This window comes from Mustelus asterias, chromosome 8 (genome assembly GCF_964213995.1).
Source record: "Mustelus asterias chromosome 8, sMusAst1.hap1.1, whole genome shotgun sequence".
Taxonomy (NCBI): Eukaryota; Metazoa; Chordata; class Chondrichthyes; order Carcharhiniformes; family Triakidae; genus Mustelus; species Mustelus asterias.
In genome coordinates this window covers 42,184,588-42,197,709 of record NC_135808.1, presented here as the reverse complement: position 1 = coordinate 42,197,709, position 13,122 = coordinate 42,184,588, and the positions used below count along the sequence as shown (strand labels likewise).

Genomic DNA, 13,122 nt, shown 5'->3' with positions numbered 1-13,122 from the left:
ATGCTGGTGTAGAGTGCCGAGACATCCATTGTGATGAGGAGTGCTCCTGGTTCAACTGCTCCATGTGTGCCGAGTTTCTGTAGGAAGTCCGTCGTGTCGCGACAAAAGCTGGGGGTTCTTTGTACAATGGGTTTCAGGATGCCCTCGACATAGCCGGAGAGGTTATCGCACAGGGTCCCATTGCCCGATACGATGGGACGGCCGGGTGTGTTTGCCTTGTGTATCTTCGGGAGGCAGTAGAGATCTCCAACGCGGGGAGTACGTGGGATGAGAGCACGGAGGGTGTTCTGAAGGTCCGGATCAAAGGTCTTGATCAGAGTGTTGAGTTGACGGGTGTGTTCTTTGGTCGGACCTGCAGGTAACTGTTTGTAGTGTTCCTCGTTGTTTAGTTGTCGGTACACTTCTTTGCAGTAATCCGTTCTGTTCAGTATGACGATGGCCCCTCCTTTGTCTGCTGGTTTGATGACAATGTTGCGGTTGGTCTTGAGAGTGTGGATGGCGTTACGTTGTGCTTGGGTGATGTTCGGGGCTGTCTTGTGAGTGCGGCTGATGAATTTGGTGTTGACGCACCTCCTGACGGCTTGGGCATACATGTCAAGTCGAGGGCAGCGGCCTTCCGGAGGAGTCCAATTCGACTCTTTCCTCTTCGGATGCACTGCGGATCTCTCTGTCAGCTGTTCCGGTTCATTGGCTGTCTCATTGTGTTCGTTGTTGGCCTCTTGGGGTTTGTGGAAGAACTCCCGCAGCCTCATTCGCCTGATGAATTCCTCTGTGTCTGCTGCGAGACTGATGGGGTCTATTTTGTGGTGGGGCAAAAATTAAGCCCTCGGCTGAGAACTTCGATTTCATCTGGTTGAAGTGTGTAGTCGGACAAGTTGAGAATGGACTTCCCTGCAGTGGTACTGTTTTCTACTGTGGTACTGAGGTTGCTGCTGGTGGTGATGCCGAGTTTCTCAAGTTTCCTATTCTTGGTGTGCATGTAGATGGTGTAGTTCCTTTGTCTCGTCTGCTTGGCAGATGCTTCAACCTTCAACCGATGCTATACACTAGATACATCGATGACATTTTCTTCCTTTGGACTCATGGTGAACAATCACTGAAACAACTCTATGATGACATCAACAAGTTCCATCCCACCATCAGACTCACCATGGACTACTCTCCGGAATCGGGTGCATTCTTGGACACACGCATCTCCATTAAGGACGGTCACCTCAGCACCTCACTGTACTGCAAGCCCCACGGATAACCTCACGATGCTCCACTTCTCCAGCTTCCACCCTAAACACGTTAAAGATGCCATCCCCTACGGACAAGCCCTCCATATACACAGGATCTGCTCGGATGAGGAGGATCGCAACAGACACCTCCAGACGCTGAAAGATGCCCTCATAAGAACAGGATATGGCGCTCGACTCATTGATCAACAGTTCCAACGCGCCACAGCGAAAAACCGCACCGACCTCCTCAGAAGACAAACACGGGACACAGTGGACAGAGTACCCTTCGTTGTCCAGTACTTCCCCGGAGCGGAGAAGCTACGGCATCTCCTCCGGAGCCTTCAACATGTCATTGATGAAGACGAACATCTCGCCAAGGCCATCCCCACACCCCCACTTCTTGCCTTCAAACAACCGCACAACCTCAAACAGACCATTGTCTGCAGCAAACTACCCAGCCTTCAGGAGAACAGTGACCATGACACCACACAACCCTGCCACAGCAACCTCTGCAAGACGTGCCGGATCATCGACACAGATGCCATCATCTCACGTGAGAACACCATCTACCAGGTACACGGTACATACTCTTGCAACTCGGCCAACGTTGTCTACCTGATACGCTGCAAGAAAGGATGTCCCGAGGCATGGTACATTGGGGAAACTATGCAGACGCTGCGACAACGGATGAATGAACACCGCTCGACAATCACCAGGCAAGACTGTTCTCTTCCTGTTGGGGAGCACTTCAGCGGTCACGGGCATTCGGCCTCTGATATTCTGGTAAGCGTTCTCCAAGGCGGCCTTCGCGACACACGACAGTGCAGAGTCGCTGAGCAGAAACTGATAGCCAAGTTCCGCACACACGAGGACGGCCTCAACTGGGATATTGGGTTCATGTCACACTATCTGTAACCCCCACAGAGTTTCACTGGCTGTCTTGTCTGGAGACAATACACATCTTTTTAGCCTGTCTTGATGCTCTCTCCACTCACATTGTTTTGTTTCTTAAAGACTTGATTAGTTGTAAGTATTCGCATTCCAACCATTATTCATGTAAATTGAGTTTGTGTCTTTATATGCTCTGTTTGTGAACAGAATTCCCACTCACCTGAAGAAGGGGCTTGCAGCTCCGAAAGCTTGTGTGGCTTTTGCTCCCAAATAAACCTGTTGGACTTTAACCTGGTGTTGTTAAACTTCTTACTGTGTTTACCCCAGTCCAACGCCGGCATCTCCACATCCTGGCCATAGGAGACAGAGGGTAGTGGTCGGAGGGTCTTTTTCCGCCTGGAGGTCTGTGACCAGTGGTGTTCCGCAGGGCTCTGTACTGGGGCCTCTGCTATTTGTGATATATATAAATGATTTGGAAGAAGGTGTAACTGGTGTAATCCGCAAGTTTGCGGATAACACGAAGATGGCTGGACTTGCGGATAGCGAAGAGCATTGTTGGGCAATACAGCAGGATATAGATAGGCTGGAAAATTGGGCGGAGAGGTGGCAGATGGAGTTTAATCCGGATAAATGCGAAGTGATGCATTTTGGAAGAAATAATGTAGGGAGGAGTTATACAATAAATGGCACACTCATCAGGAGTATAGAAACACAGAGGGACCTAGGTGTGCAAGTCCACAAATCCTTGAAGGTGGCAACACAGGTGGAGAAGGTGGTGAAGAAGGCATATGGTATGCTTGCCTTTATGGGATGGGGTATAGAGTATAAAAGCTGGAGTCTGATGATGCAGCTGTATAGAACGCTGGTTAGGCCACATTTGGAGTACTGCGTCCAGTTCTGGTCACCACACTACCAGAAGGACGTGGAGGCGTTAGAGAGAGTGCAGAGAAGGTTTACCAGGATGTTGCCTGGTATGGAGGGTCTTAGCTATGAGGAGAGATTGGGTAAACTGGGGTTGTTCTCCTTGGAAAGACGGAGAATGAGGGGAGATCTAATAGAGGTGTACAAGATTATGAAGGGGATAGATAGGGTGAACAGTGGGAAGCTTTTTCCCAGGTCGGAGGTGACGATCACGAGGGGTCACAGGCTCAAGGTGAGAGGGGGGAGGTATAACTCAGATATCAGAGGGATGTTTTTTTTACACAGAGGGTGGTGGGGGCCTGGAATGCGCTGCCAAGTAGGGTGGTGGAGGCAGGCACGCTGACATCGTTTAAGACTTACCTGGATAGTCACATGAGCAGCCTGGGAATGGAGGGATACAAACGATTGGTCTCGTTGGACCAAGGAGCGGCACAGGCTTGGAGGGCCGAAGGGCCTGTTTCCTGTACTGTACTGTTCTTTGTTCTTTGTGGAATTGTGCTCCAGTGTCACTGCCCACTGTGCTGAAATATTCTGCTCTCCCCAGATCCAACAGGCCTTATCCAGGGACACCGGGCAAACCATTCTGGTGATTGCCCATCGGCTGAAGACTGTGGAAAAGGCGGATAAGATTATTGTGATTGACAATGGGAGGGTGGTGGAAGAGGGAAAACATGAGCAACTAATGAAGCAAGAAGGCTATTATTTCCGCCTGCTGCAGAAACTGTCTCATAGCGGAGAGCAGGACACTGCTGTGTTTTAATCACGCTGGAAGAATAACACTGAAGGACAATTTAGAGGACCTCAGTGCCGAGAGAGGAGGATGTTTGAACCAAATCACACCTCTTGGAAATCTATTCAGCCTTTATTTTACAGTTTGGTTCACTTATGTTTTACTTCTGTACATTTTGCTAACTGCTGTAATCACCAACATATCCAACACTGTAAAAGTTTGAAATTAGACATTGAAAATTAACTTGCATTTGAATTAAAGTACTTTGCATTTCAAATTCACACACTTTATTTCTTGGCAAAAAATGACAGTGCCACAGTGTCACAGGTTACACATTTTCATACTGACTCGTACGTTTACTGATACCACGCAGTGTGACACACGGTCACTGATATCATGCAGTGTGACACACGGTTACTGATATGACACAGTGTGACACACGGTTACGGATATTACGCAGTGTGACACACGGTTACTGATATTACGCAGTGTGACACACGGTTACTGATATTACGCAGTGTGACTCAGGTTTACTGATACCACGCAGTGTGACACACGGTAACTGATACCACGAAGTGTGACACACGGTTACTGATATTACACAGTTTGACACACGGTTACTGATATTACACAGTATGACACACGATTACTGATAGCACGCAGTGTGACACACGGTTACTGATATTACACAGTATGACACACGGTTACTGATAGCATGCAGTGTGACACACGGTTACTGATATTACACTGTGTGACACACGGTTACTGATATTACGCAGTGTGACACACGGTTACTGATATTACACTGTGTGACACACGGTTACTGATATTATGCAGTGTGACACACGGTTACTGATATTACACTGTGTGACACACGGTTACTGATATTACACTGTGTGACACACGGTTACTGATATTACACAGTGTGACACACGGTTACTGATATTACACTGTGTGACACACGGTCACTGATATTACACAGTGTGATACACGGTTACTGATACCACGCAGTATGACACACGATTACTGATATTACACAGTATGACACACGGTTACTGATAGCATGCAGTGTGACACACGGTTACTGATATTACACTGTGTGACACACGGTTACTGATATTACACAGTATGACACACGGTTACTGATAGCATGCAGTGTGACACACGGTTACTGATATTACACTGTGTGACACACGGTTACTGATATTACGCAGTGTGACACACGGTAACTGATAGCACGCAGTGTGACACACGGTTAATGATACCACGCAGTGTGACCCACGGTTACAGATATTACACAGTGTGACACACGGTTACGGATACCACGCAGTGTGACCCACGGTTACAGATATTACACAGTGTGACACACGGTTACTGATATTGCACAGTGTGACACACGGTTACTGATATTACGCAGTGTGACACACGGTTACTGATATTACGCAGTGTGACACACGGTTACTGATATTACGCAGTGTGACACACGGTTACTGATATTACACAATGTGACACACGGTTACTGATATTACGCAGTGTGACACACGGTTACTGATATTACGCAGTGTGACACACGGTTACTGATATTACACAATGTGACACACGGTTACTGATATTACACAGTGTGACACACGGTTACTGATACCACGCAGTGTGACACACGGTTACTGATATTACACAATGTGACACATGGTTACTGATATTACACAGTGTGACACACGGTTAATGATAACACACAGTGTGACACCCGGGTACTGATATTACACAGTGTGACCCACGGTTACTGATATTACACCGTGTGACACACGGTTACTGATATTACACAGGATGACACACGGTTACTGATATTACACAGTGTGACACACGGTTAATGATAACATTCAGTGTGACACCCGGGTACTGATATTACACAGTGTGACCCACGGTTACTGATATTACACAGTGTGACACACGGTTACTGACACCACGCAGTGTGACACACGGTTACTGATATTACACAGTGTGACACACGTTTACTGATATTACACAGTGTGACACACGGTTACTGATATTACACAGTGTGACACACGGTTACGGATACCACGCAGTGTGACACAAGGTTACTGATACCACGCAGTGTGACACACGGTCACGGATATTACACAGTGTGACCCAAAGTTGCTGGTACCACGCAGTGTGACACAAGGTTACTGATAACACGCAGTGTGACACACGGTTACGAATATTACAATGTGACACACGGTTACTGATATTACGCAGTGTGACACACGATTACGGATATTACACAGTGTGACACATGGTTCCTGATACCACGCAGTGGGACACACAGTTACTGATATTACATAATGTGACACACGGTTACTGATATCACGTATTGTGACACACGGTTACTGATATCATGCAGTGTGACACACGGTTACTGATATTACGCAGTGTGACACACGCTTGCGGATACCACGCAGTGTGACACACGGTTACGGATACCACGCAGTGTGACACACGGTTACTGATATTACACAGTGTGACACACGGTTACTGATATTACACAGTGTGACACACGGTTACTGATATCACGCAGTGTGACACACGGTTACTGATATTACGCAGTGTGACACAAGGTTACTGATACCACACAGTGTGACACACGGTTACTGATATTACGCAGTGTGACACACGCTTGCGGATACCACGCAGTGTGACACACGGTTACGGATACCACGCAGTGTGACACACGGTTACTGATATTACACAGTGTGACACACGGTTACTGATATTACACAGTGTGACACACGGTTACTGATATTACGCAGTGTGACACACGGTTACTGATATTACGCAGTGTGACACACGGTTACTGATATTACACAGTGTGACACACGGTTTCTGATATTACACAGTGTGACACACGGTTACTGATATTACACAGTGTGACACACGGTTACTGATATTACACAGTGTGACACACGGTTACTGATATTACGCAGTGTGACACACGGTTACTGATATTACACAGTGTGACACACGGTTACTGATATTACACAGTGTGACACACGGTGACTGATACCACGCAGGGTGACACACGTTTACTGATATTACGCAGTGTGACACACATTTACTGATATTACACAGTGTGACACACGGTTACTGATATTACGCAGTGTGACACACGGTTACTGATATTACGCAGTGTGACACACGGTTACTGATATTACACAGTGTGACACACGGTTACTGATATTACACAGTGTGACACACGGTTACTGATATTACGCAGTGTGACACACGGTTACTGATATTACGCAGTGTGACACACGGTGACTGATACCACGCAGGGTGACACACGGTTACTGATATTACACCGTGTGACACACGGTTACGGATATTACGCAGTGTGACACACGGTTACTGACACCAAGCAGTGTGACACACAGTTACTGATATTACACAGTGTGACACACGGTTACTGATACCACGCAGTGTGACACACGGTTACTGATATTACGCAGTTTGACACAAGGTTACTGATACCACACAGTGTGACACACGGTTACTGATATTACACAGTGTGACACACGCTTGCGGATACCACGCAGTGTGACACACGGTTACGGATACCACGCAGTGTGACACACGGTTACTGATATTACACAGTCTGACACACGGTTACTGATATTACACAGCGTGACACATGGTAACTGATATTACGCAGTGTGACACACGGTTACTGATATTACACCGTGTGACACACGGTTACGGATATTACGCAGTGTGACACACGGTTACTGATACCACGCAGTGTGACACACGGTTACTGATACCACGCAGTGTGACACACGGTTACTGATATTACACAGCGTGACACATGGTAACTGATATTACGCAGTGTGACACACGGTTACTGATATTACACCGTGTGACACATGGTTACGGATATTACGCAGTGTGACACACGGTTACTGATACCACGCAGTGTGACACACGCTTACTGATATTACGTAGCGTGACACACGGTTACTGATATTACGCAGTGTGACACACAGTTACTGATATTACACCGTGTGACACACGGTTACGGATACCACGCAGTGTGACACACGGTTACTGATATTACACAGTGTGACACACGGTTACGGATATTACGCAGTGTGACACACGGTTACTGATATTACTCAGTGTCACACACGGTTACGGATGTTACGCAGTGTGATACACGGTTACTGATATTACGTAGCGTGACACACGGTTACTGATATTACGCAGTGTGACACACGGTTACTGATATTACTCAGTGTCACACACGGTTACGGATGTTACGCAGTGTGACACACGCTTACTGATATTACGTAGCGTGACACACGGTTACTGATATTACGCAGTGTGACACACGGTTACTGATATTACACCGTGTGACACACGGTTACGGATACCACGCAGTGTGACACACGGTTACTGATATTACACAGTGTGACACACGGTTACGGATATTACGCAGTGTGACACACGGTTACTGATATTACTCAGTGTCACACACGGTTACTGATATTACGCAGTGTGACACACGGATACTGATACCACGCAGTGTGACACACGGTTACATATATTACGCAGCGTGACAGACGGTTACTGATACCACGCAGTGTGACACACAGTTACTGATATTACACAGTGTGACACAGGTTACTGATATCACGCAGTGTGACACACGGTGACTGATACTAGGCAGTGTGTCACACGGCAACTGATATTACGCAGTGTGACTCACGGTTATGGATATTACGCATTGTGACACACGGTTACTGATGCCACGCAGTGTGACACACGGTTACGGATACCACGCTGTGTGACATGGTTACGGATACCACACAGTGTGACACATGGTTACGGATATCACGCAGTGTGACACATTGTTACTGATATTACGCAGTGTGACACACGGTGACTGAGACCATGCAGTGTGACACACGGTTACAATACCACGCAGTGTGACACACGGTTACCGATATTACACAGTGTGACACACGGTTAATGATAACACACAGTGTGACACCCGGGTACTGATATTACACAGTGTGACCCACGGTTACTGATATTACGCAGTGTGACACACGGTTACTGATATTCTGCAGCGTGACAGACGGTTACGGATACCATGCAGTGTGACACAAGGTTACTGATATTAGACAGTGTGACCCAAAGTTACGGATACCACGCAGTGTGACACAAGGTTACTGATAACACGCAGTGTGACACACGGTTACGGATATTACAATGTGACACATGGTTCCTGATACAACGCAGTGTGACACACAGTTACTGATATTACATAATGTGACACACGCTTACTGATATCACGTAGTGTGACACACGGTTACGGATATTACACAGTGTGACACACGGTTACTGATATTACACAGTGTGACACACGGTTACTGATATTACGCAGTGTGACACAAGGTTACTGATACCACACAGTGTGACACACGGTTACGGATACCACGCAGTGTGACGCACGGTTACTGATACCACGCAGTGTGACACACGGTTACGGATACCATGCAGTGTGACACACAGTTGCGGATACCACGCAGTGTGACACACGGTTACAGATACCACGCAGTGTGACACATGGTTACTGATACCACGCCGTGTGACACACGGTTACTGATATTACACAGTGTGACACACGGTTACGGATACCACGCAGTGCGACACAAGGTTACTGATACCACGCCGTGTGACACACGGTTACTGATATTACACAGTGTGACACACGGTTACAGATACCACGCAGTGTGACACACGGTTAATGATATTACACAGGATGACACACGGTTACTGATATTACGCAGTGTGACACACGGTTACTGATATTACACAGGATGACACACGGTTACTGATATTACGCAGTGTGACACACGGTTACTGATATTACACAGTGTGACCCACGGTTACTAATATTACGCAGTGTGACACACGGTTACTGATAGCACGCAGTGTGACACACGGTTATTGATACCACGCAGTGTGACACACGGTGACTGATATTACACAGGATGACACACGGTTACTGATATTACGCAGTGTGACACACGGTTACTGATATTACACAGTGTGACCCACGGTTACTAATATTACGCAGTGTGACACACGGTTACTGATATTACACAGTGTGACACACGGTTACTGATATTACACAGTGTGACACACAGTTACTGATATTACACAGTGTGACACACAGTTACTAATATTACACAGTGTGACACACGGTTACTGATATTACACAGTGTGACACACAGTTACTAATATTACACAGTGTGACACCCGGTTACTGATATTACGCAGTGTGACACACGGTTACTGATATTACACAGTGTGACACACGGTTACTGATATTACACAGTGTGACACACAGTTACTGATATTACACAGTGTGACACACAGTTACTAATATTACGCAGTGTGACACACGGTTACTGATATTACACAGTGTGACACACGGTTACTGATATTACACAGTGTGACACACAGTTACTGATATTACACAGTGTGACACACAGTTACTAATATTACACAGTGTGACACCCGGTTACTGATATTACACAGTGTGACACCCGGTTACTGATATTACGCATTGTGACACACGGTTACTGATACCACACAGTGTGACACACGGTTATTGATACCACGCAGTGTGACACACGGTGACTGATATTACACAGGATGACACACGGTTACTAATATTACACAGTGTGACACACGGTTACTGATACCACGCAGTGTGACACACGGTTACTGATATTACACAGTGTGTCCCACGGTTACTAATATTACGCAGTGTGACACACGGTTACTGATATTACGCAGTGTGACACACGCTTGCGGATACCACGCAGTGTGACACACGGTTACGGATACCACGCAGTGTGACACACGGTTACTGATATTACACAGTGTGACACACGGTTACTGATATTACACAGTGTGACACACGGTTACTGATATTACGCAGTGTGACACACGGTTACTGATATTACGCAGTGTGACACACGGTTACTGATATTACACAGTGTGACACACGGTTTCTGATATTACACAGTGTGACACACGGTTACTGATATTACACAGTGTGACACACGGTTACTGATATTACACAGTGTGACACACGGTTACTGATATTACGCAGTGTGACACACGGCTACTGATATTACACAGTGTGACACACGGTTACTGATATTACACAGTGTGACACACGGTGACTGATACCACGCAGGGTGACACACGTTTACTGATATTACGCAGTGTGACACACATTTACTGATATTACACAGTGTGACACACGGTTACTGATATTACGCAGTGTGACACACGGTTACTGATATTACGCAGTGTGACACACGGTTACTGATATTACACAGTGTGACACACGGTTACTGATATTACACAGTGTGACACACGGTTACTGATATTACGCAGTGTGACACACGGTTACTGATATTACACAGTGTGACACACGGTGACTGATACCACGCAGGGTGACACACGGTTACTGATATTACACCGTGTGACACACGGTTACGGATATTACGCAGTGTGACACACGGTTACTGACACCAAGCAGTGTGACACACAGTTACTGATATTACACAGTGTGACACACGGTTACTGATACCACGCAGTGTGACACACGGTTACTGATATTACGCAGTTTGACACAAGGTTACTGATACCACACAGTGTGACACACGGTTACTGATATTACACAGTGTGACACACGCTTGCGGATACCACGCAGTGTGACACACGGTTACGGATACCACGCAGTGTGACACACGGTTACTGATATTACACAGTCTGACACACGGTTACTGATATTACACAGCGTGACACATGGTAACTGATATTACGCAGTGTGACACACGGTTACTGATATTACACCGTGTGACACACGGTTACGGATATTACGCAGTGTGACACACGGTTACTGATACCACGCAGTGTGACACACGGTTACTGATACCACGCAGTGTGACACACGGTTACTGATATTACACAGCGTGACACATGGTAACTGATATTACGCAGTGTGACACACGGTTACTGATATTACACCGTGTGACACATGGTTACGGATATTACGCAGTGTGACACACGGTTACTGATACCACGCAGTGTGACACACGCTTACTGATATTACGTAGCGTGACCCACGGTTACTGATATTACGCAGTGTGACACACAGTTACTGATATTACACCGTGTGACACACGGTTACGGATACCACGCAGTGTGACACACGGTTACTGATATTACACAGTGTGACACACGGTTACGGATATTACGCAGTGTGACACACGGTTACTGATATTACTCAGTGTCACACACGGTTACGGATGTTACGCAGTGTGATACACGGTTACTGATATTACGTAGCGTGACACACGGTTACTGATATTACGCAGTGTGACACACGGTTACTGATATTACTCAGTGTCACACACGGTTACGGATGTTACGCAGTGTGACACACGCTTACTGATATTACGTAGCGTGACACACGGTTACTGATATTACGCAGTGTGACACACGGTTACTGATATTACACCGTGTGACACACGGTTACGGATACCACGCAGTGTGACACACGGTTACTGATATTACACAGTGTGACACACGGTTACGGATATTACGCAGTGTGACACACGGTTACTGATATTACTCAGTGTCACACACGGTTACTGATATTACGCAGTGTGACACACGGATACTGATACCACGCAGTGTGACACACGGTTACATATATTACGCAGCGTGACAGACGGTTACTGATACCACGCAGTGTGACACACAGTTACTGATATTACACAGTGTGACACAGGTTACTGATATCACGCAGTGTGACACACGGTGACTGATACTAGGCAGTGTGTCACACGGCAACTGATATTACGCAGTGTGACTCACGGTTATGGATATTACGCATTGTGACACACGGTTACTGATGCCACGCAGTGTGACACACGGTTACGGATACCACGCTGTGTGACATGGTTACGGATACCACACAGTGTGACACATGGTTACGGATATCACGCAGTGTGACACATTGTTACTGATATTACGCAGTGTGACACACGGTGACTGAGACCATGCAGTGTGACACACGGTTACAATACCACGCAGTGTGACACACGGTTACCGATATTACACAGTGTGACACACGGTTAATGATAACACACAGTGTGACACCCGGGTACTGATATTACACAGTGTGACCCACGGTTACTGATATTACGCAGTGTGACACACGGTTACTGATATTCTGCAGCGTGACAGACGGTTACGGATACCATGCAGTGTGACACA

General features: G+C 46.6%; 2 protein-coding genes across 2 annotated transcripts in view; both read left to right on the top strand.

The window, feature by feature from the left end:
* LOC144497110 (antigen peptide transporter 2-like) overlaps positions 1-4,042 on the top strand; it is a 32,096-nt gene extending 28,054 nt beyond the window's left edge. Inside the window, exon 11 of the mRNA XM_078217891.1 lies at positions 3,577-4,042. Within this exon, the coding sequence (XP_078074017.1) occupies positions 3,577-3,792 (216 nt within the window). The 3' untranslated portion in view covers positions 3,793-4,042. The remainder of the gene's footprint in view (positions 1-3,576) is intronic.
* The window catches only part of LOC144497116 (proteasome subunit beta type-8-like), an 811,476-nt gene that overhangs the window by 115,230 nt on the left and 683,124 nt on the right, over positions 1-13,122 (top strand).